Source organism: Agelaius phoeniceus, chromosome 4, assembly GCF_051311805.1.
Source record: "Agelaius phoeniceus isolate bAgePho1 chromosome 4, bAgePho1.hap1, whole genome shotgun sequence".
Taxonomy (NCBI): Eukaryota; Metazoa; Chordata; class Aves; order Passeriformes; family Icteridae; genus Agelaius; species Agelaius phoeniceus.
In genome coordinates, this window is record NC_135268.1 from 2,594,377 (window position 1) to 2,618,787 (window position 24,411).

The 24,411-nt window shown below is 40.4% G+C and overlaps 1 protein-coding gene across 2 annotated transcripts in view; it reads right to left on the reverse strand.

Moving 5' to 3' along the window:
- Positions 1-24,411, reverse strand: part of SEC24D (SEC24 homolog D, COPII component) — a 42,547-nt gene that overhangs the window by 10,893 nt on the left and 7,243 nt on the right. For both annotated transcript variants that reach the window (XM_054632798.2, XM_077176719.1), the window contains exons 5-11: positions 24,119-24,391; positions 23,241-23,362; positions 20,416-20,527; positions 18,965-19,092; positions 4,916-5,054; positions 3,632-3,747; positions 1,196-1,320 (exon numbers count right to left, since the gene is read on the reverse strand). In XM_054632798.2, coding sequence (XP_054488773.2) covers positions 1,196-1,320; positions 3,632-3,747; positions 4,916-5,054; positions 18,965-19,092; positions 20,416-20,527; positions 23,241-23,362; positions 24,119-24,391 — 1,015 coding nt within the window. The remainder of the gene's footprint in view (positions 1-1,195; positions 1,321-3,631; positions 3,748-4,915; positions 5,055-18,964; positions 19,093-20,415; positions 20,528-23,240; positions 23,363-24,118; positions 24,392-24,411) is intronic.

Genomic DNA, 24,411 nt, shown 5'->3' on the forward strand with positions numbered 1-24,411 from the left:
TTTTGTGATATGGATACACTTGCTTTCATTCCTCTTCTGCTTGCCCCATTCAAATTTCCAAACTGCCAAATGTTTTTTTGTTACTCCACTCATGCCTCTTACTCTCTTCAGAATCATGACCAATGCTGATGGAAAACTCTGAGATATGCCCAGGATAGTATCAACCCCTTGTGTCTCCAGTGTAATCTTCAGTGAAAAACTACTTGAGAGACGGCCTTACATGGGCATCTGATAAAATAAACCCCCACCCCGGACTGGAATTTCTTTCCGGCACAGGGATCCCAGAAGGCCATAAGAAAAAAGATTTTTAACATATCCCAGATTGTCCCAAGGAAGTCATCTCCCACCCTTCCTCACACTGCTCTCTCCACTTCTTAAGTCTGTTTTCTCTCTGCAAGCATTGTTATTTAGAAAGCATTTTATTTTTTTTTATATGCCTTTATATGTAGACAAGAAACATCTTGTCTACTTCATTTTTCAGTCTTTCACTGCTCTCATTTCCCTATGTGTCTGTGCTATTTAAATTCTATTGAAAACTACATTGATACACTAAAATTTACACCAAATACACTAAAATCATACACTATCAATAATATTGATGAGCATTAACAGTGCTGCTGTGTTTCATGCTCACAAAGCACGTGCTCTATTTCATAAAATTGTTGCTGCCTACAAGATTTCTTCTCTCAGACGCAAACTAGGACAGAAAAGTCTCACAGTGCAGCAAAAAGCTTTAAAAGTTTTGCTAATTAACAGTAAGAGCTAAGATACAAGCCACCAGCACTATGGCTTTAGAGAGACTGGCTACTCCTGAGGATTCTGGTTTGGGTGTTTCCCTGTTGGATTCAATGAGAAAAGCAGGGCCCCAGCAAACACAACTGCTGCCAGTGAAGTGGAAGCTACGAGCTGTGACTGAGCTGATAACACCACTAGAGTTCACTGCAAGCAAGGAAAAGAATACAAACTCCACATGCAAAAGCATGGCAGATTCTTTCTGTTCATACAGTAAGGCCAGACATCCAAGTGTAACAATTGCCAGCAGCATTAAAATTTACATTTGGTCACTATCACTCAAAAAACTCCTGTTCTGGAAATTCTGACATGACCCATAGCTTAGTTTTGCCTTTCATCATGCAAAGCTGCATGAGAAGTGCAGCAGAGTGAGTTTAAGCCAAGCACACTAATGCCTCTTTACCTTGGAAGTTTATCTAGCAGAGTCTTCAGTTCATCACATATGAGTTTCACTAGGCCACTCTTTATGTTTCTGTATGATACATCAATCATGAAGATAAAAGCTGGTGGTTTAGGAGGCTTCTTGTCCTACACAGGGAAAAAAAAAAAAAAGACTATTCACAGGGAAAATTAGACAGCATCCTGTTATGAGGAAAAAAATTGGAGGTGGTACCATAACATAATGCAAATACAGTGTTCAGTTGTTTGAAAAATGCTGTGAATCGTAAATAGTAACTACTGCAGAGAGCTGACACATACTGGGTAAAGCCCAGCCCTGGAATAGAACACTAGCACTAGAAAACAGCATCCTAATGGAATAAAATCTCTAAAGGATAACAGTTCATTAGAGAAGACTAAGCACCAACTTTTCTGCTGGAACTCAAGTGTTTAAAAAAATTTGTATTTTGGTTTTTTTCTGTACTCCTGTTTTTCTTAGGAAGTTCCTCTTATCCACAGTCTAAGTGGCACACAAATTGGGCCTACACTACTGACACAAGCCTCTGTAAGTAAGAAAAAAGTAAGAGGAAGGTTTGTTTTAAAAAAAAAAGTAATGCCAAGAGATGTACCTTGGAAGTTACTACAAAATGAACAGAGCAAGAGTGAACATCACACTCCCTGAAATGGGTTTTCTTAATTCCCATTTGACCATAATTCCCATAATGACCACTACTCATCCCCATAGATGAGTAGTGGTCATTATTTGGTGTCAAATTCAGGACAGCTTTTTCATTACAGTTTCACTTCCTTCATATAGAGTTCTGAGCCCTTAAACAAATCATACTTGTTAAACTAAACCCTAGAAAAATTCCAGATAAGAAAAATTAATCTAACCCTTGAATTATGACTTATCCCTAGTCTCTGGCAAACTTTAAACTGAAATGAACATTATTCCCTGCATCTCACTCATTTGACTCATGCAAATCAGGATTAATTCCAGTGAACCAAAACCAGGCAGGATTTTTCAAAACTGTTCTGTTTACTGTACTTGGATTCAGAAACTGCACCCAAAACTGCTTCTAAACTCTTGTATCAGATCAGCATTTAGAAAGAATCTCTAAGTTCTGACAAATATATGGCAGAAATACGGACTTGTACTCTCACCACATCCGCTTAGCAGGAGTGCAGTAATGCAAACCAGCTGGGATTTGTTAACATTCTTTGTAGCTCTTCATCCTTGTCATTTGATAAGCACAAAAGGAAATGACTTCTCAGTTCTGGTCTTGTACTGGATTTATAAAAGAAGGGAACCACTGCAACTTGGAGCCAAGTGAAAAGTCCATTACAAAATAATGCTACATTTAATGACTTAGCATTTCCAGAGCAGAGTGTTATTTTCTAAGAGATTTCTTTTTTGTAACATCGCAGTAAGTCTGAGGATGTTAAGATAGGTGGCAGAAGTTGAGGCTTCAGATTTGATGGAGCTTCACTAGATGTACACTTAGTGTCCCACACTGTATTTCTGCAGCATCCCACCAAAATTCTCTCCTGCTTTGGGATTTAACCCAGGTTTCAATCAAATCTTACAGGTTAGCTCAGAGATCTCACTGGATTTTGGAGCAGTACTCTTGCGAGCAAGCAGAACCAAACCTTTTCATGTTCTTCATCCCAGCAATAATTTGATGGTCTGAAGAGGATACTGGTAGCTACTCCAAGATTTTGTATGACCCAGTTGTCTTTTCCAACCTTATGACGGCCTCAGCTCCACTCACAGGAAAAAAATTCTGCCTGATTCCAGCAAGAACAGAAAAATGTGTCCGTGCTGCAGTCAGATGAAGTCACATTTGCAGTTTTGTAAAATGAGGTGAAGTTTGAAAAGATTAAGTAATTTATGCTTTCAGAAGTATCAAATCGAGTTCTGTAATAAAACCAACTACAAATATTTAGAGTAACATGAGTGGGCTCTGGATTGAGTTCTTCAGTGAGTTGATATTAAAAAGAGAGAACCAATTCTACTGTAACTTATTGGTCAGAATACTAAGAAGACTCTTGCCAGGAACAGATTCCAAAGTCAAATTCCTTTGCTAAGGTTTTGGATATTAGGAAGGCAATTTAGGCATGTGTTGGTCTTAAAAAATCAGTAGAAGACATACATCTAAAATGCAACAATGCACCAGAATTTCAAAGCTATCCCCTGAACAGTGCAACATGCTGGTAAACATGTGCACATGTCTCGCTTAAAGACTGGTCATCCATGATTTTGCTGCACTGCTTGTTACTCTTGCTTGCTTGTATCATGTTCTGCAGCACCAAAGAACAAACCATTGTATCCTCTACACCTATCCATATTTCCTGGAATGCTCCTGGAAGCTGATATGCAGCTTACAAGTGCATTTACTCTGAGGAGCTTGTTTGTTTTGCCATAACAGTGTACACTGGTTTGCACACTGGCAGTACTCACTCTGCAATAATCCAAAGTAGCCACGTACTCATAGGATCCCAGGGACAGCTCAGGCCTCTCATAGTGGTCTATCCTTCTGCCCACGTGGTCCAGGTGTTGAAAGAAGAATGGGGGGACTACAAGCCAACACAAGAACAGGAACAAACATTTCAAACTAGGCAAACAGAGCAACAACACAACAAATGCTCTCAGCAGATGTGATATACTCCAAAGCAGTAAGAAATCAAATGGGTTTGCACCAACAATTTACACAGAGCCAGTCTTATGGTTCCTCAATGAATACATACTCAGAATGCTTATTTTTCACGTTTTTGCCTGTAAAAGTGCATGTGTGTGTGAGTGAGGGGAATATCAACCTACTATCTTAGCCATTTTTAGTCCTTATCAATGATTTTTGTTTTGCTAAGTGCTTTCTGACTAAGTCACTGTAGTAATACCAGCATGATTTAAAATGATACTGCAACTTAAATGTCTTTCTCAAAGTGCTCCCAGTGCATCTAAATTTCCCTTTATGAGAGTTTAAATTGTTAACAAACGATGAAATTTATTATCTGCTATGCCTGCACAAACATTAGAGCTCCAGGCAGCAAAGCAGTTGGAGGGAGTCTGACAAGGTTCATGTTTCAGAGTTGAAAAGATGACTGTATTAGGGAAAGCACCATAGCCCTGTGATCCAGCTGAGGAAATGCAGCTTGATACAAATGTCTAGAAAGGCTCATTCTGGCCAAGATTTGGGATTTTGCCAGGAGCACAAGAACAGTTATGAGTCACATGCAGCACACTTGAACAAATATGGCATGGTATCTTCTGTGAAAACCAACACTTGTCACAGCAAGATGAATAGATTATTTAACCATTGCACCCACAGTTATACACAGGAAGAAGCTAACATGGGTCTAAATATTTGCTTCTTGCTGTAAATTTGCATTTCTTAAAGAAATTAATGTTTTCTTTCAGCACAAAAATTGCTTTCAATTAACAACACAAGTAGTTCTGTATCCTGTGCTGTCACAAAATTTTTAAAATAAAGTTTTGATCATACCAGGCTGGATTTCATGAGTCAGCATTATTTTTCATATATTTTTTTAAACTATACTGAACAAATATTTCCCTCTACTATTCTTGGGAATTTTTTTTTTTTAATTTTGAAATAAGCCTAGTTACTGCATCTCCCTGAACTATTTTTTGTTAAATCAGCAAGTCAAGGAAATAATTTTAGGGATGCAGTTTCTTTTTAGACTTATGGAATTGACAAGAATGCCAGATGAGAGAAACATGACTTACCATCATTTATACAGTTACAGAAGCCACACTGGTACCTCCTGCCCCCTTCAATGAACTGCATGAAGGGACACATGTAAGCTTTGCAGCGGTTGCACCGGATGGGGCCGGTCTCCCCATGGTTTACGAGATAAAGAGGGGTCTGTGGAGGAAGAGGTACAGAGAGCAATGTCAACATGACACCAAGGAGAGCTCCAAAGAGTTAATTCAGATTGAACTCCTTAGAGACCACCTGATTGAGAGATCATTTATTGTTCAGCACTCACACAAAAGCTGCTGAGCCCCAGAGATCCCCTCAGGGGCTCTGTGGTGGTGTTCACAGGGGTCCCAGGATGGGGGAAGAGATGAGAATGTTGACTGAAACAAGAATGTTTCAGAAGGCTTGATTTATTATTTTATGATATATATTATATTAAAACTACACTAAAAGAATATAAGAAAGGATTTCATCAGAAGGCTGGCTAAGAATAGAAAAGGAATGATAACAAAGGCTTGTGACTGACCAAGACAGTCCAAACAGCTGGATGTGATTGGCCATTAATTAGAAACAACCACATGAGACCAATCCCAGATGCACCTGTTGCATTCCACAGCAGCAGATAACCATTGTTTACATTTTGTTCCTGAGGCCTCTCAGCTTCTCAGGAGAAAAAATCCCAAGGAAAGGATTTTTCATAAAACATGTCTGTGACAGGGCTAAATTCACAAGTTCATGGGCTGTATTCTGATGTTTATCAGAAAAAGAATAGATTCAGACCAAAACCCCACAAGGTTTTGCAAGCATTGGAAGTTTAGGGCTCCAGGCTGATTTTCTCCAGCAAAGGGTAATTTTTACAGCTCACTAAGAAAAATCTGTTGGAGTCAGATCTTTTGGTTTCTCTGTCAGGTGGAACTTTTCCTAAAGAAATCTACTGCTGCTTGTCAGTTGCAAAGGGGTATTTGCTGAGAAAGCCCTTAATATTTTGTCCTAAATGCTGCCCCCTGTGCTGCCTTGTTACATGTTACACTCCAGCTGAAATGATGTCAGGGTCACCAGCTAGAGGGGAGATTTAGGATAAATACTAATATTTCTTGAAGGAAAGCACATAGAGCAAACAAGTACAGTCCCTCAAGCACTTGTCAGTTTAATTCCACTGACCACGCTCGCTTGCAGCCCCTGCCAAAACCCACGGCTAAGGGAAGACATTTTCCAGATGCCTCCTTCCATAAAAACTGCAGCAACTGAAAGACTCCTGTGATTATTCTTAAGAGTTAGAAAATTCATACTTGAAACCACTGCAGAAATGGAAGTTCCCTCAATTACTGGTGAAACCAATACTTTTTAATCTTTTTTTCCTCACTCCTGTCATCCCCAGCTAAAAATCTCAAAAGGCAGGAATAAGAAATGTCCAGAGTTTGGATACAGCAGATCCCTACAGGAAGAAAAATGCTGACAATGCCTTTCAATGCTAACACATCACACTAGCACCTTCTTTTTTTCTTTAAAATAATTATTCTGTCTCTTCTTAAGGAATGGGTGTATTTCATCTATTATACAATTTATTTTTTACTGCTGCATAAGTCTGCATTTTGCCAAGGATTTTCTACATACAAGTAGATTTTTACTACATGGGTTTTAAGTGCTCCCTCCTGCTCCACTGAAATATTCTTTTACTTTGTGTTCTTTCCTCTTTGCAAATTGAGTTTAACCCAAATTAACCAATAATGCCAGCTGGCAAACATCAGGGTCATTTTTCAGACATGAAAGCCTTGGCCATGAAACCTGCTCATCAGCCACAATGGCTTAATAAGGTTTAAAAGTTCTGGGTTTTGTTCATTACTTGGCAATTTTCTGATTATCATTCTGCTGTATTAGTTTAATGAGACCTGGATCTGGTTTGCAGTTAATATTATCATAACATCTGACCTGGTATGGGAAAAAGCCAAGACTAAACCAACTCCTGATGTATTTGTACACATTGATGCAGTCACTTTCAACCTTGGTTTGATACATTTAATATTTAATATCCAAGAAAAAATTACTCCCCAAAAATGTTCACATTTTGATATATCAAAATTAAGACTTCTACCATAAAAGGCATAAACAAGAACAATAGAACAATTAAAAAATAAATGCCATGAAGTTCAGAGCCCAAGTATCTACATTCTTACACACATCTAATAAATTACCTTCTTGAAGACAAAAAATTAAGAGCAAAAAAAAAAAAAAAAAAACCAAGAAATGACAACTAAAAATGTACTTGACAGAATTAAGGAGTTTTTAATTAAGTCTAAAAATTAATTTTTTTTAAAGCAGCCCTATTTGCCTCCTAAACTAATTTATTGATTGGAATTTTTAGAAAAATAATGAAATTTACAGCTTTAAATCTTAAGTGTTTTCTTTAACACTTCAGAACATTACATCAATAATTAAAATATTTAATGAAAAAGCTATCTGCATGATAACTGCAGAAGAACTCAGACCAAAAGCATTCAAAATCCACTTCTTGATGAGAACAATGAAGTTGTGAAAGAATCTTCATCTCCAAAAAGCTGCCTTTCAGTGCATTGCACTGTAGAGCCCAGCATCCCACCACCCAATCAAGAGAAAGGAATTCCTATTTCTGTGTGCAAACTGCTATTGCACTTCCAAACATCAAAGTCCTTTCTGTCATAGTAAAACAACTTTTTTAAAAAAGTAGATTTCTGTGGGAACGTAAGTAATACTGTGCATGTAAAAAGTCCTGAGTTTAAATTAAGGATACATAAAAGAAAAAGAGTAATTAAAAAAAAAAGAAGTGATACAGAATGGGAAAGTTTTGTTTGGTGTGCTCCACTCTCTGTAGATGTCACTGTACACCAGAAGAAAAAGCAGAGAGATCTCTTTGTGCTCCCATCAAAATCAGTGGCAAACTCTCATAGCAGCAGGGGAATGGGGTAAAATTTAATAAGAGTTTTTTATGTTGGGGGGGGGTTGGTTTTCTTTTGTTTTTGGTGGGGTTTTTTTTTGTTTTGTTTTGGGGTTTTTTTGTTTGCTTTTTTTTTAGTAGATGCAATACTCCTGTTTCTTTTGCCTTTGCACCAACCAAGTATCAGCATTTTCTCTCTTGTCTCAGAAAGAATCTCCCAGTTTTGCTGGGAGGCACAACATTGTAATTTTATGTTAAAGCGAAGGAGGATTGGGCAGAAGATGGAAAATGCTGCAAGGGACCTGCACAAACCTAAATTTCTCAGGAACCTTGAGGCCCCACTGAAGTGCAAGCCCTGCGTGCTGATCTGATAAACCATAACTTAACCCCAAATATAGCTGCAATAAGAGTTTTATTTTGGAAATATTTCAGCAAGACCATCTCTCAGGAGTCAGAAAAATATCACAAAGCAACAGACAGACATTGGTGGCACGGCTCCAAGATAAAACACATCCATAAAAATTTCCAAAGGGACTTGAACCTGCACTTTAAAGTCTGAGAAAGCTGAATTTCTATTGCTTGCTATAAAAATGAAGTCCTGACATGCTCCTGAGGGTGATGCCTGCAAACTATCACCATATTCTTATTGCAGGATGTGGACCACAGCTGCAAATTTTAAGTGTAGGAGTAAGGACTGTGCTAAAGCTCCAGATCATCATGGCACACCTCTGGGAAAGCGTTGTAAAGAGAAAAAATCCGAAGGGAGAGATCCTCTGGAGAACAAGAGAGGCACATACAGATACTGAAGAAAATGACCCATTTCTCAGACAACAAAATCAACTGATCAGTGTCTCTATCACACCCTTACAGTGTAAGCAGTGCTTCTAGAGTTGTTAGTGACAGTTACATTGATGAAAATCTGGTCACTAAAATATTCATAGGAAAATGTCAATATATGCTATACTACATAACCTTCTAATGAACAAAGGAGAAGGCTTTGTCCAAGCATGGCACTGCTGCCCCAGGAAAATGTTGTGTTTAATTAGCACAGTAAAAAGATGACAAAAACCTCCACTGGATAATCAAAGAGAATTCTGAAATATAACACTGATGTTTTTGGAAAAAAACTAGGTCATGAACCAAAGTGTCTCTGTTTCCTAGCACTGTTGAAGGGGTTTGTTTTCTTTTTTTCTATCATCATAGATTGCTTTTGAGAAAGATTAACCAGTCTACAAATAATCCCTTGGTTTTGAGTTGCTTTACTGATTCACATTAAAACGTCAAGAAAGCATTTCCCTTGGTGATGTTCCCACTGTGTTTTATCAGAAGCCATTCCCTCTGAAGGCAGGAGTTATTCTGCCTATTCTTGGTTTTCAGATGTTGAACGGCTGATGACTCAGGCCAGTTTGGACTATCTCATCTGCAAGGTTCACAGCAGGTTCAACTATTTATTGTACCACGCTTTTCCATTGATTTCCTTGTTTGCTTGCAAGACTGCAGCAAGGCTAAAGCATCCCCCACGTGATGCAGGCTCTCCTGCCTCTAGCCTGGTTTTCTCAGACCACATAAAAATGCCAAAAGCATGTTCAAACCTCCTTGCTCAAAGCCCCTCCAGGCCCAGGCTGCACATTCCTCTGCATACACAGCACTGCAAAACACACCATGGCATGGGAGCTGAATTTCAAGTGGACCCTGCACATGGGATATGATTCAGTATGTAGGAAAAAACCCAGAAAACCATTTATCACTTTCTGTGTATCATACCTCAGCCCAGCCCTGAAATCCTTACTCAGCATTCCCTTTTTAAGGGGAATATAGCAATTAACTGAACAGAGTTGGCAGTGTGAAGAGTCTAAATACAGACTACACTCTATTCAACATGAGAAGGATTTGTGCAAGTTTGGGGATGGGGGAAAATACATGTAATAATGATACATGTATCATACAGGGGACAGAAGGAGAGGGAAAAAAAGGACAGAAGTTCATTATCCATGCCTGAGAGAGGCACCCCAAGTTCTGCTGGTCATGATCCCAGGCTGGGAGCCCCAGGCATTAATGAACAGGGCAGGGCTCTGCAGCCCCTCTCAGCTTTGCAGTGCTCAGTGCTCTTTGGATGCAGGCACAGGCTGTATCTGGAGGCACGGCCAGCAGCCAGGATTCACTGAGGACAGAAGCAGGAGTGTGAAATTGGTAATCAAGAGATGGTGCTGCACAACACACTTCCACAATGGTAGCACTTGGAACCCATCAGCTCAGCCAGACCTGCCTCAGCCCAGGGCACCTCAACCCAGCAGGAGGGAGCTGCTGCAGAGGCACAAACCCACGGCAAGAACAAGAGCCAGACCAAACTGCCCCAGGACAGCGCTGTCACTGCTGTTGGCACCCCTGAGGGTGATAAGCACAGGTTCCATCACATGCCAGGGCTGTACCACTCCACAGCTCCACTTCCCCCCTTATCAGTATCACAGGTGGTGCAGCACTGCACCCCTGCTCCCAGACTCTAAGGCAGGATTGTTACACTAGCTATAAAACCACTGACAAGCAAGACAGGCAAGGTTCAAAGAGCTTCGCTACAGAAATGCTTAGTAGTAATTCCAAGGGATTAGCTTTACTGGTCATAAGATTTTCACATTAAAATTGAAGTAGGATTTTCAGTGACATATCTGTCTGGCTTATTTTACAAAACCAAACAGAACTCTTAAAGACACCTCATTCAGGTATGATTTCTGTTTTTCTGCAAATCACTGTTGCAGAGTTCTAGAGAATCTTCAAAATGTCAGACTGAATTTGGGCATGAAATACTGATTTCTGGACAGAACCAGTCTCTTACTGTATGGTGCTGTATGATTTATCAAGGTAAGTTTATCCTCTCATAATTTTGTTTTAAGCTAGCTAAATAAATTATCAGCTCAACATCATAGTTTAAAACACAGGCACAGCTTGTAAAATACAAAGATAATTGATTACTTGGCACATCAATTCTATTTTAAAAAGTCCAAGACCATTTAATGCATACAAAGCTGTGACCATTTCTACATCCTTAGGACAGGCAATAAAGCAACACTCCAAACAGTGCTCATGGAACATGCAGCTCTAGGTTTACAGAAGAGCTATTTCAGTTTATACATGAATCAAAGTGTGCTATAGTGACCTCTGATGCAGCACTCTCCTAGAGGAAATCCTGTGCCAGAACATTATCAATGTTGTTCATGTCTTCACAGCAACAACAAAACCAAAACTCCACATTGGATTTCAGATCCATTATGGCCTGCTGGGCTATCAGCAACTTTAGGGACCAATCAGGTGTTGGGAATTTTTCCTTTTTATACACACACAGGTGGAGAGGCAGATGTGTATCCATAGACATAATGGATTTCATCAGCATATGAGAGAAAAGCAATTGCTGAGCTGAGACCATGCATGAGAATCTAATGAGTGGAAGGTTTTCCTCCTTCTCAAAACCAAGGCTGTTTCTCTTTTGTTAGAGGACATTACTGTGACTTTTTAAACTGACTATTCATGTTTGCATTCCTGAGAACTTTCACAATAGGAACTGTATGGTTCCCATTTCTGCACAGCCAAATATATTAAAGAAAGAAACTTTAATTAGGAAAAAAAGCATATAAATGTTTAGGAGTATTTAATTAGAGATGGAAAGAACAGCTCTGCTTATGTGCAGCCTTTCCTGGACAATATTTATTAGTGAACATATTTCCAAGGCTAATTAATTTATTTCCACAGAGATCAGAAAGAAGTGAGCATAGTTGAAGCATCATGCTGCATTCCCAAGCCAACTAGAGCTAGCCAATTGCCACAGGAGAACTTAGAAAGTACAAGGAGAATTTTTACTATGTGAACAAAAAACAGCACTAAATTTCACCACTGTAGCAAGGACATTTGGGATGAGCTTAATGCCCTTTATAAAAAAGTCAAGTCCTTTCTAGGATGGTGGTTTTGAAGGTCAATAGTAAAACTAACTGTTACTTCACAAATACCACATCAGGTCACAATGTTCCCATTCTGTCTCTCTTTCATGAATATATTTGCTACTACAATAGCTGGGATGCTTCAAGCAGAGTCCAGACCCTTGAAACATTAATAATATTTGTTTGTGACTTGCAACCACCCTTCTCTCTTTCATTAGCACAGCTGAGTGTCACAACTGGGTGGAACTGAGTTACAGCAGTGTGCTGCTTTGGGCTGGGCACAGTTACTTTTCAGTTACAGTTCAGTTTCAGTTACAGTTCCTTTTCCTCACAGTGCCTGGAATGGAGCTGTGTTTTGGATATGTGCTGAACACAGGAGAATACAGAGATGGCTCTGTTCCTGCTGAGCAGGGCTCACCCAGAGCCAAGGCCTTTCCTGCTTTCCACAGCGCCACACTGGGAGCAGACTGAGAGGGGAGACAGCCAGGAGAGCTGACCCTGCTGACCAGAGGAATATTCCAGACCTCATGGTCAGTAAGTAAAAGGGGAACAAGGAGCAATGGGGGGAACAAGGAGGAAAAGGGACACTTGGAATGATGGAGTTTGTCTTCCCAAGGCACCATTACTGTGAGGGGGCCCTGCTCTCTTGGGGATGGCTCAACACCTGGCTGCCCATGGGAAGTGTGAACAAATTCCTTGATTTGATTTGCTGGCACTTGTGGCTTTTGCTTTCCCTATTAATCTTTGTGTCAAGGCATGAGTTTTCCAGCTTCTACCCTTCCCATTCTCTCCCTGGCCCCACTGGTGGGGGAGTGAACTGCCTGGGGTTCAACCAGGAGAGGAGGAAAGCAATCCTGTGAAGGACACAGAGTTGCCCTCCTGAGGAGATGATCTGTGCCTCTATTTAGCAAGCACACAACTTCCATGTAATAACACACCTCACATGGTGACATCCAAAATTCAACATTGCATAATATGCATAGATAGATAAAATATGCAAGAAGAACTCCAGTTTAAAAAGCAAAATAGAAACCTTTCCTCTGGAACTTACTCAATACCAGTGTGTTCTGACTCTATGAAGTTTTCAAGGAATAGATCAATAGCCCAAGTGATTTTTAACTTGAGCGTCATTTTTGTTGGCAAAACAAATTATCAGTAGTATTGGCCAGTTAATTAAATGGATATAACTATTACTTTTTATTTCCCTTTTATATGTACTGCTGTAGAGTTACACTTTTCTTCTGCCATTACAATTCTGAAGGACAGTCAGAGTCTCTGACTTACCAGAAACTGTATTACATCACCCTTATAAAGGCTTCTTCTTGGTTTAAATTTCAGATTTGTATAAAATCAGTCAGGAACTCTGATTAGAACACAAATAAAATTTATATACATGTCACATTTTCAGGTCACTGCTCTCATCTCTATCAGAATTACATCCTTACCCTAACACCAGTGATGCAGGGACCAACATACCACAGAAGTATTTTCAAGGGTACATTTTAGGACTTACATTTTAGGACTATTTTTCAATGTACACTAAAAACCAAAAGACAGAAGAAAGTAAATGAGAAAATTTGCTTCAATTAGAAGAAGCTCTGCTGCAAAAGCCATTGCAAAAGCTAATGCAAAAGCCATTGCTAAACCTGCCTCTGAATGCTCATTCTAGTTACAGGCTAACAAAAAACTTGCCCCTTGATGATGAAGTCTTGGGAAGCAATCCAATTCCAAATGATTTACTACCAAGTGCACACTAGCACAGGGCATACTCCATAAAGAAAGCCTCATCTAACACAGGATTTATGCACCTCTAAATTAGGCATTGTGAAACCAAGCTTACAGGCACTGATCTCCGGAGGGGGATAACACTTGTGTAACACTTCCTGGGTGAAGCACCTGCAAGTGCTTGCAAGTTCTGGGCCCTCCACACCATGAATCTGGCACCTCAGAGGAGCTTAGCAAAACCCCAAACATTAACCTGCTACTAGTCAGCTGAAAAAAATGAAATACAACAGCTTTGACACAGCAACAAAGATGGTCCTGCCCCAGCCAGACTCAAAACTATGAGCCCGAAGTCTCAGTCCTCTCCCAAACAAGACCACCAAGAAGGATTCATTGGAAATGGTTTTACTTTAATACCTGGAAAATCTGTGTATAGGCTCACACAGCATGGTGTGCAGCAACATGTATTAAGTACCTCCCATATGCAGGGCTTCTACTCCCACCATGTTTTAGAACAAACACAACAACCCAAAGACACTGACAAAATCATTCCCTGCTGGATCGTGGACAATCCAGACACCAGAACATGCAAAATAATCCATAGTGACAACAGGACAGAAGTGTCAACAGCAGCTCTTTTCTTCAATTTCCTTAGAACTATCATCTTACTAGCATTATGGACAATTTTACTGTCTAACTCTGCTCTTGTGGAGGGGAGTCATGACAGACATGTCCTCATTTGTGTCAAGCCAGCCACCATGCAGATAAGCATGACCCGGTTGATATAATGTAACCCTTTTGAAGGAAGAACCTTTCAACAGAATCCCTCCTTAAAAGCTCTTAAATTAGCCAAGCTCCCATGCTCTAAGCAGTAACAGCCTCCTGTGAATCAGTAACCAAACAGAAGACACAAATCAAAGGGTAAAACCCAAATGATGGCTTTTTACAGTGCATAGGTGTTATCAGCAAGAACCTCTGCTCCTCAGAGCCAGCTTATTAACACATTCCTAATAGAAAGGAGCCCTCAGCAGGATGTTTGGGTGGAATAATTTCATCTTGCAGACTAAGCATTCCTCACTCTCCTCAAATCCAAGTTCTGCACAAGCACAGAGCTGCTCATGAATGTGTGTATCTGTGCAAACCTGTGCTTCAAACTGCAGCCACAGCCTGCCTGACCTGCTCACTAGCTGTGAAATCAGGGACAACAGGACCTGGGTCCCACAGAGTCCAATCATATTTTGAGTTATCCACCTTACTCAATTTTTAGCTGCTGCCGACCTTACAGCTCCATCTAGGAACCCATCCTATCATCTCTGTAAAAATCACAGCTTTCCAAACAGCTTAGCTGCACTGAGCCTCATCAAATTTCACTATTCTGACAAGTTCTGAAAAGGTAAAATGGCTTTTAGCTCATGAACCAGCATTTCTGAGAAGCAATTCCATTCTCTTAACTAATTAATTAACTGAGGAGAAAATGGAAGTGATATATTAGATTCCCACCAATAAATATTTCTAAAAGCTAATAAATTTAAATAAATAAGAAAGAACATGGCAGAGAACAATGACACAAAATTACTAAGAAGCAAAGAAGGCAAATAACTAAAGCTAGAGCTAAGTATTTTGAATTGTTTATTTTGGATTTTACAACATGAAGTACTCTTTTAACTAACTTTTGATATCAAGTAGTATTAATGCTAAATCAAGATCACATGGTTTATTCAGGCTGTGGAAATATTCATCCATCTCCAAAACAAATTCATGCAGGGCTTGGTCTAGGATGATAACTGTGAGAGTTAGTTTATTTTTATGGACTGTTGCTAAAGCACTGGTGGACTAAAAATAAGTTCTGTCAAACAATGATACTGTACTCTCAATCTATAACAAACAAATACTTTCCATAGATCATCCAAATCAGGATGATTTGAAATGAACTGTTACTTTTGAGAAATAATAAATATGGACTTGGAAAGATAGGACTGTGAAATTTGTAGTGCTTTTAAGACCCTGGCAGAGGAGGGAAGGCATGAATGTTTCAACAGCCTTTGTTTCCAGTGATAAATAGTGCACATGCAATGTTCACTAGTTCATGATTTTCTAGATTGGCTGCAGGCTTTTTGTAGCAACCTCTAACAGACTCTGTGCCCTCCATGGATTTTCCCCCACTAACTTTCAGCTTGAGGGTTTTTCTGAATAAATCCCTTTCACTTGCCCTTCTGAGGCTCAGTGCCTGCATGCCAAGTGCTGCTGCCTCACCTGTTCTTGGGGTATCAAACACAACCCTACAACCTTCTTTACCCAGTGGTCTCCACTAATGCCTTAAATTCACTCTCATGCGTAATTTCACATTTCTGAAGTAAAGCTTCATTTGTGACCTTTTCCTCAGTGTGTCCTGTTACTGTCTCAATTTTAATTATGGCTTCTCCACAACGCTTTCATTGTGCAGCCTTACCAGGTTACATTTTTCATTTTTTTCTTTCTCACTGCAGGGGAGATTTGTTTGTTTGGGGGATTACATTTATTCAAAGACATGCATGACATCCTTTCATTTAACATCCTTATCTACCAACATTATGATTTCATTTTCTGCTCTTATTTTCTCCTACAGAGATTAACTTGTATCCTATTCCTTGTATCCTATTCCTTACTAGAAATGGAGATAACTGGTGTACACCTCTTAAAAAGACATCCCTGTTCATTTTTTGGACAATTTTCTGTTCCTGACAATTTCTTATCAGATCTTAGCTAAAATAAATTTTAAAAAAATAATGCACTCTCATGTTAATATTCCCACTTCACTTTTGGAGGCAGGACACCAGTCCCTCTGTGTAGACATTCCACTTGGCCAAAAAGAACCCACAGTGAATAATGAACTTAAATCTGCCTTTCAGACTTTTTAAAATCCCAAATTACCTTTTCCCCTTTGGAAAACCTTCCAACTGAAAGTGTGAGAACACTGTTGAGTACCCAGATCGAAACCTTTTAGTTGAAAGCTCCCAGGATCTTTTATCTCTATCTCCTCTTGTATCCTTAGTGAAAGGAAGCAAATCCCCAGAACTCAATTTCCAGCTGAGTTACTGTCTCCATGAAGGCAACTGACAGCTTATTTTCTAAAAACAAAATCCATTACATTTACAAGTCATCCACCCGAACGGTGACAGTGTTCAATTAAGAAAGAGAGTTAAGATCTGTACAACTGGGCTCTCCCTTTCATACACATTCCTAATTCTGCTACTGCCAGAAGACTTAGCTATTTCTCTTGGTTCTTAACTAAATTTTGCTGCAGTTATTGTGTAAAACATGCTTTTTTATCGAGAAATAAAGAAAATAAGACATATTTTCACCTTATAACCCAACAGCACGTGATGAGCAACACCTGTAGACACTGTTAAGAGGCACTATCTCTAAAATAGGGTGGATGTTCTGAAACAAAGAACTTGCTGTGCCTTGCAGTCAGCAGTTTCAGGCAGAACACACCATACTAGGAAGTTCAGAAACACAAATAAGCCCCTGAATCTATTTTACCTCTATAAAAAGCCCAGGTCTTTCAAATTAAGTGGCTTTTCAAAATTAAAGTAGTTATAAATCCCATATGGAAGACCATTTTTATTAGGATATCTTAAGAGTAAGATCTCATTTTGGCAGCAGCAGTGAAGACAAAGGGCATACGCAAGCCATGGAAAAACTGCCTCAGCTAAGACTGCCCAGCTCTTCCCACTCCAACACTATCTCCTTAGTTCTTACAATTTTACCAAGCTAGAATTGTTCTGACTAGAATTTTCCACACTGGGCTTTTGCCAATTTTGAGAGCCATTTTTCAGGCTCCTCCAAAGGAGAGGCTAGGGAAAAACACACTGCTCCTTCCAGATTAATGAGCCCCAGAGACCTTTGCAACAGCTCAAGAGCACTCACACCTCACAACGGGTGGGTCACTGAGCATATCTTCTTGGCAACCCCAGGAAAACCCCCCTGAACTTGGCCAAGGACAAATGTTTGGACATACTGCAAATTGATGTATGCAGAAGAGATTTAGATTTTAGCAACTCATTGATCACCCTGTCCAAACACAATGCAGGAGACAAGGAAGCCATGTGTGGGAAATGTAAAGGACTAGAGGCAGACTCTGAGTGCAAGATGCACAAATGAAGAGCCAATGTGAAAATGGATTTTTTAAGTGCCACTTGGGCACAGAAACTGGGATCAAGGGTGGTAAAGAGCAAAGGGTGCCTGATAAAGTGAAGGCGTGGAGAAGCAGCAGCAGGAGATTGATCTAGGAGAAAATGCAGGGGGGTGGCAACAAGCCAAGGGTGCACATTTCCCTCAAGAACTGGAATGAAACCCGAAGTTGCTGTCTAGCAGACAAATGGTGAGACTTGGTATCTGCAGAGCCATCAGTAATACATCCTATTTCCCTGTGGACCACAGAGAAGATAACTGCAATCTACCCTGCTGAAATAATACTCTCAACTCAAACTGCAGAGGTCTGCTGGATTGGAAGTTATCCATCCTGATAAAGAGCAACATCTGCTTTTTTCCAACATATATTGAAAAAAAACCTACCAAGAATTTATAGTTAAAGAAAAATCAGTTAAAGAAAAATCAGACTGCAAAACCAAGCACTGAATGTCTTAGCAATTTTAATAAGGCTTTCCTCTGCAGGGAGTTTATGAGGAGTTTTTGAAGACACAATCACATACTACAACTTTGATGAAATCCCTGCTTTTTCCCCCATGACACAGCACTCTGGAGTAAATCAATATAAGACGTGAAAAGGAAATGCATTCTGCAGACCTTGCAGAATCTGGAAGCTGAAGAATTTAGAAGCAAGCAAGATAATCCCACAGATGATGTAGCTAAATGCTGCAGTAGAAAAATGGATTTATCCCTGCCACTGATAGAATCCTCTGGGGTGCCAGGAAACCTGGGTAATTGCTTTAAGACCAGAGAATACTGCAGAACAGATCTGCAGAAGAACTAGGGAAATGTTTTGAATATGGAGGGTCATTAGAGATGGTTATGTGAGAAAAGGTTAGTGCCTTCAAATGAGTGCTAAAAATGGCTGGTTACGTTTGTCTTCTTTCTATGACTCAGCTCATCCAAGTAGAAAACCCAATTATCTTCTTGGTCTATCGTGAAATTAAATTATTTTGTAAAGACCTCAACGGAAAAATGTTGTTTCTTCAAATCTAGCTCTCCACACCTTAAAATTAACTTCATGCAGTTTGTGGTCATCCTCTTTTAATACCTTTGCCTAAAACTACGGAGTTCCAGCAGAGTAATGGAACTGACAAAGGTGGCATGAACAAGAGGCAGCTGGGGAAACACCAGGAATCCAGGGGAGTCATCACTACTGTACCTTTTCCAAATGAAAACTTCTGTCCTTTGAAGTTACACCATGACCCAAGCACACCTCAGTGTTCTGCCGCCTCTTTACGAATTGGTCGTAGCAATTCCCAGTGTGGCTAAAACACCCTCCCCACCAACCCCGTGGCCCGAGGAGCGAGCCCAGCGCTCCGTACCTCGTTCGGGGGCACAGCCGCGAAGGGCTGGATGACGGCCGCCAGGGGGATGCGGGCCTGCCTGGCCATGTCTGCTGTCAGCGGGAAGCAGTAGGTGCTGCAGCGCAGGTACCGGGGGCTGGCGTGGCCTGCAAACACCACAGAGCACTGAGAGGCTGCCAGGAGGAACCTGCTCTGCCCAGCGCCGAGCAGGAAAATCAGAACACAAAGCAACAAGTGCATGTGCCACATTCAACACATTCCTTCTTTTCCTCCCATGCAGGCTTTACCCATCTTTCCTCCTTATATCCCAGCCCACTGCCCCTCCCTCTTGTTTAATCTCTTCTTCCTGAGTTTAAAGCAGAGATTTAAACATGACAAGAATAAGCCAACAATTACTTGCAAGAAGAATCTCAGTAGAGATTACTTGGAAACATCCCATATCTAGGATCTTAGAAGAAAATGTGGATGCTATCCTAGTGGACATGTCAACACTGTACATAAAGGGATGAGGCAGACTGATCTCTACTGTTAAGACTGCTCTCATGAGCTACCTCTGATTCAGAAAACACTGTGTCTATCTTAACATCACCATGCTCACCTACATTGCAAATACAGGGTGCAAAGTCACCACCACAGTTCCAAGAGGACACTCAGCACAGGCCCCTCAAGGAGAAGCTGCTGTGAGATGCAGGCAAGAGCACAGACAGGAGTTCATGAATCAGCTTCCTGATGCTCCCTTTGTAACCAACAAACTGCAGCTCTGCTCAGTTTGTTGAAAGGAATTTCTTGGATCATCAGAATGGGTTTATCCCATTCTCAGATAATGCCAAAAAATCTTAGTGTGTTTGTACATTTTATTCAAGTTATCTCAGCATTGATAAATTACTGTTGGGCTGAGTAAGACCACCAGTTTAACCTGTATTAAAATATTGAGCCTGCTGTCAAGAGCAGCATGTGGAAGATTGCAACTCCAGGCTCCAGGCAGAAGCAAAGGCAGATAAATTTTTCCTTTGGCCAGTGTACATCAACTAGACAGCTTGCACACTTGAATAGAATTACTGATCACTTGAATAGAAATTAATATCCTAAAAGGTAACAGTGCTAGTCTAGTCTTACTGCTTCTTCCAATGTCCACCTTTCAAATTTTCAGAATAATCCAGAAAGGATTTTTAACTCGAAATGTAACACCTTCAAAAATTTTAAGTTAAAAAGGAAAGTTGTCTCAATTATTCATATTCTTTGAAAGGCCAGGAAGGGTAGAGGAGGTGTTAAGTCAAGGAGTAAGAACTCAGCTCCCACTTCCCTCCTCCCCCCCTTATTTCCTGTTCAAATGAAGTTTGCAATTTAATGTACAATTTAGAGCAAATACCATCATTTTCAGATGAGAAATTTGAGAATTTAACCTTTTTTTATTAAATGATATTAGATTTCCCCTGGAAGACTCCCAAAGCAGCAACAAGGACAGTTACCTTGGTCCTGGATCACACAGTTGGTGGTGACGAGGGGAGGAACCTGTCCTCTCGTGTTTGTGGCATAGACCTGCCCTCCCCTGGCAGCCTTATCATTCTCAATCACTTGGATCTGATGAGGAAGAAGCAAGAACAGCATGAGGAAGGTAAGTCATGCATTCAGCTACACTCAGGAACAGGCTAAGATCTACACAAAGAAAGACTCTGGCTGAAGCCTCCTTTATAACCATTTACAATATAATGTCAGGAAATATTTATGCAGCTGACTTTGCTGCCCAAATTCCTTTCCCATAGGCTGCTCCCTGTTACTTCTGCATGATCCCTCACTCAGGTTTAATGCTGACACTTTTCAGGATATAATCAAAGTTATGTAAAGCTGTATTTTGTTCCACACCAGAAATCCAATCACTGATACCATCATTCCTCCTCTCTCCTCAGAAACCGGGTTTAGAGTGCAGCCAAACAGCTGTGGGAGGCAAGAGGAATGAGACAGGGAACTTCTCAAACTGGCTTTGCCACTGCTGCTGGTACCTCATGGAATTGTGCCTTTACACTGCACATGAACTTCTAATAATAGCTAGGCAACTTCAGAAGCCTCTGTTGGAAAGCAAACAGAGAAGAAAAACTAAATTAGTTGCATGGAGTCTACTGATCAATGTCCAAGAGCTATTTCCTAACACACTGAAAATAGTCTGGGGCCTATAATTTTTTTTTCATCAATAAAGTTTTCTGTACTGCAATTTAAATATACAAGACATTCCTCAGAGAGCTTGTTAGATCTTCTGCTTGATTACTTTTCCCTGCCTCCCTGGCTTGTATACTTATAGCTAACTCTTGCATTAGAAGGAAAAAGGTTTTGCTCTAAAAAGGTCCACTGGCTCAAGAAAGCAAACCACTCTGAGACTTAGCTCTGCAAAGGATCAATGTGCCACGGTATTCTGCAGCTAACTGACCTAAATATATCATTGTTCTTGGAAATAATTGTTGACAAAGTCCAGATGCAAGTTTTCATAGATGTTGTCAGGGTACAAATCAGCCTCTAACATATATAAGAGAAATATAAATCAACAATGGCTACAGATAAGAAGTAAATTTATCTGGCAACACTACTATAATTATATAATGTAAATATAACAACAGAAATACACATGGTCATACTTATTCCTCATTCTGAATTAGCTTTTTGTCCTTTACAGACGTTGACCCAGATCATGTTTCTTTTAAACATACCTTCTGATCCTCTCTGGAAGGCTTAAACAAACCTTTTAACCTATTTTAACATGGCTGTTGCAGTCACGGCTGTTTATACTGTGTGCATAATTGAAACAAGACATCAGCCCATGTTTTCATGCCAGACCTCCTTCCCTCCCTGCCCTTTGTTTTTTAATTAGACAAGATCATTTTATCCCTCTACTGTAAAAAGCATTGCACTGAAACACTAGGAATGATTGACTTAAGGGCATTTGTTATTTATACAGACACTTGATTCAGGGGATTTTTTACACAGTGCTTTTCAGTTAAAAATTGCCTTTAACAAGGCAACTGGAGATGTTACATTAACCCCTAAGGGATTACCAACAAGTATTTTTCCAAAGTTACGGGGGGTTTGCATCAAATTCATCACTGGGTAAAGAAAAAAAAAATCTCTTCTAGAAGGACAAAAGAATACCCAAATTTAAAGAAGCAAGACAGTTTCATACCAAACAGTGTGAGGCTTTTGCAACAATGTTTCTCCTGTACAGCAAACTTGCCTCAGCGAGAAGTGTAAAATTCCTTCACCCAGACTAGCCTGCTGTGCAGTGGTGAAAACATTTTTTTAAAGTAGCAAGTTCTAGGTTGAAGCTTCAAGAATTCTGACTCTCTGAGGACCTTCTGACCTGCCCAGGTGATTGCTAGAACCACTCCAAGTGTGGGCACCAGAACATTTTCTCCATGAGTTTAGCACACTATTGCTTTCTATTTCCATCAGCTGTTTCCAATAAAGAAGTTAAGTGCTGCCTGCTGCCTGTGCCTGACCAGCCCTTTCTCTGCACACCAATTAGACTATTTCACAAAGATGGATGCAAGCATAACCTTCTTTTCTCTAGCACCATCCTAAGAAGAGACACTGTCCCACCAGTGCGTGCTCAACAGCTGAGCCTCTTCAGCCTGCATGAAGCTTAAGCACCAGGAATATTCCAGGCTACTGAAATCTTTACAAGGCTGCAGCAACTGAAATGATGGCTCAGGAAAATAACTCCAGTTGCCTGAGAAACTCTTGAAATCAAAAGGCAAAGTGGCTTCTGAGCACATGACTTCTCAGCCTTGCCAGGACTGCACTTCCAGAGTTCATGTACCTGTATTGTGTACAAATCCTACTTCTGGTATCTGGTACTAAGTTCAAGCCTTCAAACTTTTCAGAGTGAAAAGGAAAGGTGATAAGCTGCAGTGAACACAAGCAGTTCTTCAGTACTGGTCACTGTCTCATTAAGAATCCTGTTGAGAATTCCTAGTGAAGTATTTCCTATAAACTATTTGGGACATATTCATGTATGAGTGTCCCATGTTAGATAAAGTTATAAAGCCTCTTCACTACTCCAACTAATTTCATACAATAATTGACCCAAAACTGACAGCACAGAGTACAAAATTGCATTAATTAGAAATTGGAAGAACTAGAAGGTATGTTGAGAACCAAGCCATGTAAGTCACATCTAAGTGCCAAAGTATGTTTGGCAAAAAAAACCCCACCAGCTAAAATGAACACCATCTTAGCATTTGTCATTGCTTTATTTTAAATGCAGCAGCAAGTTACATTTATAAAAAATTAGAGCCACATTACTTACTGGGCTTGGAATAGAGTCAGGATCAAGCTTCTTCTGTGGTGGGCCTGAGAGCTGTGCTGGACCACCAGGAAAAGCACCAGGATAGGACAGCTGAGATGCTGCCATCTGAGGACCATAGTTTGCTGCAGAGTTACAAATGATAATTCATTTGAAGGATTTAAGTTCCACTATCAATGCTTAGCATCAACTTCTGCCATGCAATTAATTCTTACTCAGCTAAGTGCAATTCCTCTTTCCCCTCTGTTTTCAGCAACTAAAAGAATTGGATTTCTGTGGCTCAATTTGGCTTTAGTTTGTGTTTTTAAAAAGCAAGACCAACACCAGATGTGACAACTTTGGCTCCAAAGTTTTCAGGTTTATGTCAAGTAGGACAGTTAGTAGAGATTACCACAGCTACTGACGCCAGGCCATTACCTCAGCGACAATCTCTCCACTAACATCAGTCAATGCAAACTGATATCATTAGTTGGCTTTTTGTATTAAGTTACAATCCATTGCTGCTGTAGCAAAGCATTTTTGAAAGCTGCTTATGACACTACTACAAGACAGAAAGCAGCCTATACCTTTACAGAGTGTAAGAAAAACACCTTCCTGTAGTGGGGTGTGCCTTCACCAATTACTAACTACTAATTCTGATTCTGATCCTAATTAATCTCCTTTTTCTTGTTACAGTCTCAACAGAGTGCTAAACTTGTGAGCAAAAGCAGAGCCTGTCTCAAGTGTACTGACTGACAATGCACATCCTTCCCTTCTACAGAAAGGGAACTCATATTTCATTTTCCCCAGTCAGCTAAGATTCAGTCATGAATGGACACAGTTCCACCAGTGATTGCTCCTGCACCTTTGTTTTCAAACACATAACAAACATCCTTCCCTACCTTGCTGAGGATGATATCCAGGCCCTGGAGGCTGTCCCGGAAGGTGCTGCAAGTTAGGATTTGGAGGGACAGGCCCAGGGACTCCACCCTGCCTGGCCACAGGAGGCAGTGCTGGCTGAGCACCAAGGCCATTGACACTGTTTGCTGGTGGAGGAGGCAGCTGTGGTGCAGGAGGCAAACCCATCTGCTGCTGGCTTGGGGGCAGCAGCCGCGGGCCCTGGAAAGCCGCCGGGTGCCCGGGAGACATGCCAGAGCCTGGAGCAGTGCCAGGACCTGAGCAAGAGATGACAGCA